The sequence below is a fragment of the Diplotaxodon limnothrissa genome, linkage group LG6, assembly GCF_057381915.1.
Source record: "Diplotaxodon limnothrissa isolate DT_005_m linkage group LG6, D_limnothrissa_male_GT1.1, whole genome shotgun sequence".
NCBI classification, from domain to species: Eukaryota; Metazoa; Chordata; class Actinopteri; order Cichliformes; family Cichlidae; genus Diplotaxodon; species Diplotaxodon limnothrissa.
This window is the reverse complement of record NC_140601.1, coordinates 4,383,066-4,390,743: the sequence shown is the minus strand read 5'-3', so window position 1 is coordinate 4,390,743 and position 7,678 is coordinate 4,383,066. Positions and strand designations below refer to the sequence as shown.

The window sequence follows — 7,678 nt, the reverse complement described above, 5'->3', positions numbered from 1 at the left end:
AATATCGTAACGCTAGCTTAAAGTTGTGTATTCATGCAGTGTGTCGGTGTTGGCTTACTGTTAGTTATTCATTAGCATTAGCACATTATAGCGGCAAGCTGGGCCGCGGTTCTCTTCAGAATACGTTACTTCGGGCGCGCGCATTTATACACGAGTGGTTGTTCGCAGTATGCCTGTCGGCGCGAATAGTTCACGCGGTCACGGCCACGGGTGATGTAGGAGGTAAAGTTTAGCTGTGGTGGCTCCAGGAAGCATGCATTTACTGCCGCTTGCATTGCTTTCAATGTACATAACGTTAAGAAGGCGAGGAGAAAGGGTGCGTGCAGCGCTCGTACACGCACGGATCAGCCGTGTGAGAGGGAGATGGTGTGCGGCAGAAAATCAAAATTAGAAATCATAGAAGAAAGTATTACGCTATTGAACACAGAAAATACAGCCATCAGATTTCTTGTAGACCTAGCACACTTCTGGTCTGTGTCTGAATACATATATAAGTACATAGATGCAGATGAACACTGTAAACATGATGAAAGATCGACAGACTAACTCGAACATATCTTTAATCTTTAGGACTTTGGGTAGCGCTTCCTTTCCTTCCTGTCAACCTCTCCAGAGGGGTGTCTGCTGATGGCAGAAAGATTACATCACCTCTGGTTGGAACCCTGGACAGTGCCACAACCTTTGGCTTGGTGTCCAATGTGATGCCCCATCGCCACCTTCTGACCTAACTTCTTCTCAGCTCTGTGACTACTTCAAGAGGGGCATTCCTGTGTGGAGGCGTGCCAGGCAGCTCGTTTTACCTGTGAACTTGCGTACTTTCAGTTTATCAACAACAAAGGTATGCAAGTTCAAAATAGTAATGTCTCATTTAAACTTAATTCAGTTTTACACTGAACAGGAATCGGCTTTATGTATAAAACAATTGCAAAAAAAAAAAAATGTACCTATGGGCATTTGGGTTTTGTTTTTAAACTTTTGTTTTGAACTTATCCCTTTAAAATCTAATTAGAGAGGGCTGGCTACATTTGATGAATACATTTTGTGTTTAAATGATTCGCTTTGTGTTGGGCAATGTGGCAAAAAGCTGAGATGAGATCTAGTCTCATATCACCATATTGATATATTGTAATATTGCCCAACTCTCCCTCTGTGTTTTCTCAAATTATTTATATACACCCAGTAAAGCGTGTCTCTTTGTTCCTCCAGTGCTATGCTTCATGTGGAGATGCAAGGACTGTGGGACAACATTAACAAAAAGATCTGAATTGCTCAAACACTACAAACTGATTCATAGGCATTACGGACGAGGCCACTCATATCCATGCACTTATTTAAATTGTGCATGTAGGTTCAAGACTTGGAACGCCCTACTGAGCCATCTATCAAGAAATCACCCTGCCCAACAAGCAGTCTCCAAAGCTGCGTCCACATTCACTTGCCATATTTGTGGCCATAATCAACTCTCCACAGAAAGAGAATATTTTCAACATATCTATCAGCATCTTAAAAATAAGGAGACTGTAACATGTGTGTTCCAAAACTGTGAATATAAAACCAATGTCTATGAGAACTTCAAAAGTCATAAATACAGAAAACACTCTGGTACAGTGAACACATTTAAGCCTGGAATAAGTTCTGTTGATGAATCTTGTGCCAGTGTTGCCAGTGATATTTCAGATGTGGAAATTATAGAGAGTGATGTAAATTTAAATTCTGCTTTTGACAATGGGTATTCTGAAAACTTAGAGAAGGATATTGAGCTTAAAATTGCTTCAGTGCTCCTTAAGTTGGAACACATCTTTCTTGTGTCTAATGCAGCTGTAGATGAGCTTTTGCAGGAGTTAAACTATTTGATTGGTTCTGTTTCTGTGGCGATTACCCAAAAGACTGTTAGCCAAGTATTACAAGACAACGGATGCCAATTTGACCAGTCAGTTGTTGAAAAGCTAGCCAGTGTACTCTGTGAGACAAACCCTGTAAAAAAAGCAATTGGAGATAAAGGTCCACTTTCCAGTCCTTGGAGACGAAAAGCATACTATAAGAGCCACTTTAAAGTAGTGGAACCAGTGGAATATATACTTGACCGAAAAAATAACAAGTCATTCCAATATATTTCAATTTTAAAGTCTTTGCAGCATATTCTTGACTGCCAGACAATCTTGGATCAGGCTGTTAATTTGAATACTGTAGATAATCAGCCTCAAAAAACTTATGTGCACTACAAAACTATCTTCGATGGTGACTTCTTCCATGAAAATGGACTGTTGTCCAAGCAGGAAAGCATTTCATTGATATTATACATTGATGAATTCGAAATATGTAATCCCCTTGGTACATCACGGAGGAAGCATAAAATTTGTGGATTGTACTGGGTTTTGGGTAATTTGCCACCAGGCTGTAATTCTGCTTTAACCTCAATCTATTTGGCTGCTTTAATCAAAAGTAATGATCTGAAGTGCTATGGGTATGAGAAAGTGTTAAAACCTGTAATTAATGATCTTGTAATTTTGGAACAGAGTGGGATATTTCTGTCAAAGTTGGGCAGAACAGTAAAAGGCACTGTTCAGTGTGTTGTTGCCGACAACCTTGGTGCACACAGTATTGCTGGATTCTTTGAAAATTTCTCAGGGACATACGTATGTAGATTTTGCACTGCAGAAACATCAGAGTTCCAGACTATTGAAGTCAGAAGTGAAGTCTTTACTTTAAGAACAAAAGACATTCATGCAGATCATTTACGAATTATCGAGGAAAACAAATGGCCCAGTTATTATGGTGTGAAATCAAAGTGTATTTTGTCAAAGCACCTCTCACATTTTGATGTTACCACTGGGTTTCCACCTGATGTTGTACATGATCTTTTTGAGGGAATTGTTCCTTTTGAACTTGCGCTTTGCCTCAATTTGTTAATCAAAAAAAAGTATTTCACATTATGTACATTGAATGAAGCAATATCATCTTTCAACTTTAAGTGGGCTGACAAAACAAATCGACCTCATCCTGTGGCTCTCAGTTTTGCATCCAAAAAAAGTGTAGGAGGGAATGCACACGAGAACTGGAGTCTTATCAGATTTTTGCCTTTGTTCGTTGGGCAGAGTGTACCCTGTGAGGAGCCTGCTTGGCACATCTTAACAGACTTGAAGGACATTGTTGATCTTGTTGTCAGTCCTGTTCATACTGAGGACTCCATTGCATATCTTGGTTTTAAGATCTCCGAGCACAGAATCAAGTTTCAAGAGGTTTTCCCAGATGTTAATCTTAAACCAAAGCACCACTACTTGGAACATTATCCATACTTGATCCGTAAGTTTGGGCCACTGGTTGCACTATGGACTATGCGATTCGAAGCAAAGCATAGTTTTTTTAAAAGAGTTGCAAGGAACATCAGATGCTTCAAAAATGTACTTCTTTCCCTTTCACAGAGACATCAGTATCAGATTGCATATCATTTGCATGCAATTAGCTTTGCCAAACCCCCACTGGAAGTAACAGATGTTTCCACTGTTCACATTGATGTTCTTAACAAGGACATCTCAAATGCACTGAGACAGAAGTCTCCAGATATGGACAATGTGTGCTTGGCTAAAAGTGTAGCATATAATGGAATAATCTACAAGTGTGGGATGATCTTGATCCACGGCTCACTGGGAGGACTGCCAGAGTTTGGTGAAATCATCCAAATGGTGATACTGCAGGACAAACTAATCTTCATTCTGAAAAAGCTTAGCGGATGGTATATGGAACACTACAGAGCTTATGATCTCAAAACATCACCAAGCAAAGAAGTGGAACTTGTTGAGCCACAAGAACTGCATGATACCTACCCACTGGCAGACTACAATATTAGAGGGATGCGTCTTGTCACCTTGAAAAGATATGTCCATGTTTAAATGGTGAGGCCTCAAAATATGATAAAGTATTTTCTTAAGTGGGAAAACAAAACCCAGACCCATACAATACTAATGTGTTCTCAGAACATATTTATTTTATACTGCAAGCCAAAGTGGTGTGATGATGTCATTGGCAATTCATCAGTTATGTCATTTTTTTTAATGCAGGTCGCTGGATTCCAGTCAGTGAATGCTAATCCTATGCTCTCCCCCCTTCTGCTTCTCTTCTCTTTTTCTTCTTTCCTCTCCTTATTGTCTCCTATATTCTCCTCACCTCCTCTCCTTCTCTCTTCTCTTCAATGTCTCCCATATTCTCGCCATCTCTCTTCTCCTCCCTTCTCCTCTTCGGTTTGCCTTCTCTCCTCGCTGCCTCAGCTGATCTCCACCTCTCCTCTTCATTTTCTCCTCCCCTTTCCTCCTCTCTTTGCCTTCTCTCTTTTCCTCTAGTTTGACATTAAATTCTCCTAATTGGAAATGTCAGTGGTTTACATGTTGATCCTCACTAACTGTGCTTGTGCTTTGTTCTCAGACCACCATGGCTGGTTCAACACCTGCAAGACTGAAGGTGATTTTAGGAGAGAACAACATTGAAAAGCTGACTCTTCCAAATGGCATCCCAGAGTCACTTGAAGACCTTCTCAGCACGATAAAGACTACCTTTGGGTTAAAAGGTAACTTCAGACTGCAATACATGGACCAAGACTTTGGCAACGACTTCTTTAATCTGAATTCTACCACCGAACTTCGGAATTTGGGGACAATCAAAGTGATCCACCAGCAAACAAATCCACCTTTGATCAGTGCCGATCAGTCCACTTCATCTCTGTCTCTTTCATTTGAGTCTGATGACGGTATTTCGGTGGCATCAAATGACACAATTATCCTCTCATCCCCTGAATCTATGTCATCTCGAACACAACAGTGGCCAGAAGACTTTGCAATTCCCCAATTTTCATATGACACAGAGCTACAGCTAGAGAGGGGGAATACTGAGTACCGTGTGAGCCAAAAAATGTTGACTTTAAGCACCCGAATGCTGTCTGATATCCTGAAAAGAGTTGCAGAAGAAATTTACCGTTACAAGGCCTATCCAGAGGATGCACATTTCTGCGCAGCTGCAGAGGCCCTTATCAAAAAGCACCCATGTTTGAAAGAACCTGGATCATTCAATGGCTGCTACGGTTGGAAACAACGACTGAAGTACAAAATGGCAAACTACAGGACCCAGCTCAAATTACAGGGGTGTCCAGAGCTGTGTGTAAACTCACTGAAATCTAAAGCTACTACAGATGCTTTCCCTGCTAAAAAAGTGAAGAAGCCAAAACGTTCTGAAGCTAACTTTTATCCATCCTTTCCTACTGGTGAGACTCTGGACAGCATGGAAAAAGTGAGACTAGAACTTCTGACAGAGATCGGGATAAGGGACAATGAAAGGGTCATCGCAGACAAAATGGCTAACACGTTTGCCTACAGACGACATGAGGTGGTAAACCAAGAACCAAGCATTCAGGAACTGAAGGACAGATGGCCTGCACTCTTCACACAGAAAGAGGTAAGAATGGAACTGAAGTGATCGAAGTCTGTATGCTTCAGGATTTATTGCAGTTAACTTTCATGAATCGGTCATAACTTGATTTGGTTGAGATTTTATAACACTGAACTTAATGAAAGAATTTACATTTTGAATTCCCATATATGTTATACTTTTTGGGATATAGACATTTTGGCATACAATCAGTTTCAGCATTTTGTTCCATAATACAATATCTACTGTCATTTGTGTTTTGTTTTTAGATAAATACAGAGTTCCAGAGGCTCATGGCTGTTCCTCTTGAGTGGAAGTTCATGGCCCAGTTAGACATGCACTCAAGTCAGCTGATCAAAGTCATACGTGCCAAAGGAGGAGCAACACGCCAAAAGATTGCGAACATCTTGGACACATTGGACCAGGTAAATCTGTACCATCAAACAAGATGCTTCGTAACTAAGAGGGCTGTCAAAATATATCTGAATCCAAAAAAATATATATATATTTAACTGAATCTTTCATAAAGACAATATGGGCAGGCCAATGCTAATCATGGCTTTCATATGCATGAATGTTTTTAGCGACTCCACTGAACTCATCCCCTTTTCTTTCTGTAATGAATCTCTGGGCTTGTGAATTACTGTTTTTAAATAAAGTACATGTAAGTTAAGCAATAAGAGTAAGGATGTCTGTCTTATGAAATTTAGAGTTTAAAATTACTCAACATTTGTTGTTCTAGACTGTGGACATTAATCATCGGAGGGAATGTGTGCTGAAAGCCCTCACCATCTTCCTGGGAGAAGATGCAGATGGCCTGATCAAGGAATACCTTGTAAGTTTCAACAGTTTGTCAGCACATCTTGTCAAAGGGACACAAAAAAGTTAACTGTTAGAACAAACATAACACGTGAACCCTAGTTGGATTGCTGACATGTATTTATTATCATGACCATATTGGACATTATGTAATTCCCAGCAACAACACATTACATATCGGATTGACTTTGTTTTAAGTAAGACGGGCTTACTTGATTATTTAAGTTCAAAGGAATAGTTTGACATGTTGGGAAATCTTATCTTTCTTGCTTACAATTTGATTAGAGTCAGATTGATACACCTCTCTCTGCTGTTTCTGGTGTGTGATGACACCCAGCCAAGAAATAGCCCAGCACATAACACATATTGGTACATCACCCAAACACTTAATCACAGTAAGAAGTGAGGCTAATGATGATTTGTGTTTGTGTCTTGTACCCCTCTGTAGGACTGTGGAGCAGATGATGTTCAGAGGGACCTGGAGGAGGTCACCATGGCAGTGTATGTGATTCGGAAGGAGGGGGAGGGACTGCAGGAGCCACCTGAAGACATTGGCATTGTCATTGAGGGTGTGGAAGTGTTGCATGAACTAACTTCAGTTGCCTCAGCTTGTGCCCTGCTTCTAGGTTTGATCTATGCACTCAACCTAGCTTATCCAAAACCCTTTCGCTTCACTTTTGAAGTGCTCCAAAAAATCTTCATGCAGCTTGATCAGCACAAGATGTCCCCCAAAGTCCAAAATCTGTATATCAAACTTCAAAGCTCCCAGTAATGGCACAGAACAATGACCAACAAATGGCCCTGTGCCATAATGCGAAGGAACAACTGTGTTTGGACATATAGCATGTAAAATATGTAGTCTCTTTTGGATGTTGGGCCTTTTTTATGCTCCAAGAGACCTCAAACCCCAATTTAATGTGCTTTTATGGTATTTTTATTTATTTTTAAATTTTTTTTCAGACATATTTGCCTTCGTTTCAAGGGAAAGGTTGCATTTCAGGTTTGATGTGCTCAGTTATACAACAAACTGTTGTGACATTCTAAAACTCTAGAGGAGTGTTTATATTTTTTCATCCCCATTGGTCAGCTACACTGTTCAGATATTTATTCATTGGCTATAGCTGAAGAGAAGTTTCTGTATACTCTTGGGGCACTTTTTCATAGTTGACACTGTATGTGTTAAGATTGATATTTGTGTAATACTGTGTTGCACTTTACACTTTGTTGACAACTTTGTGGTCCTACTAAGCATTACTTGCATTTTGTGCATATGTGTTTCAAAAAGGACAAATGTGTAATGTATTTGACCAAAAGCTGTGTTGGTTGCCATAAAGGTAATACTTTATTACATTTATACAATAAAGCATTTAAAAAAAAAAACATTGGATTTTGAATTTTTGAAAAATATTTTCAGGCAACTTAAAATTTTGATTTAAGCTTTATT

The 7,678-nt window shown here is 39.7% G+C and overlaps 1 protein-coding gene across 1 annotated transcript; it reads left to right on the top strand.

The window, feature by feature from the left end:
* Positions 1–5,066: 5,066 nt before the first annotated feature.
* On the top strand, positions 5,067–7,006 carry LOC146629963 (uncharacterized). Its single transcript, XM_085355392.1, has 4 exons — positions 5,067–5,442; positions 5,685–5,840; positions 6,158–6,250; positions 6,683–7,006. The coding sequence occupies exons 1-4, from the start codon at positions 5,098–5,100 to the stop codon at positions 7,004–7,006; spliced, it is 918 nt and encodes a 305-aa protein (XP_085211518.1). The 5' UTR covers positions 5,067–5,097.
* The last annotated feature ends 672 nt before the right edge of the window (positions 7,007–7,678 follow it).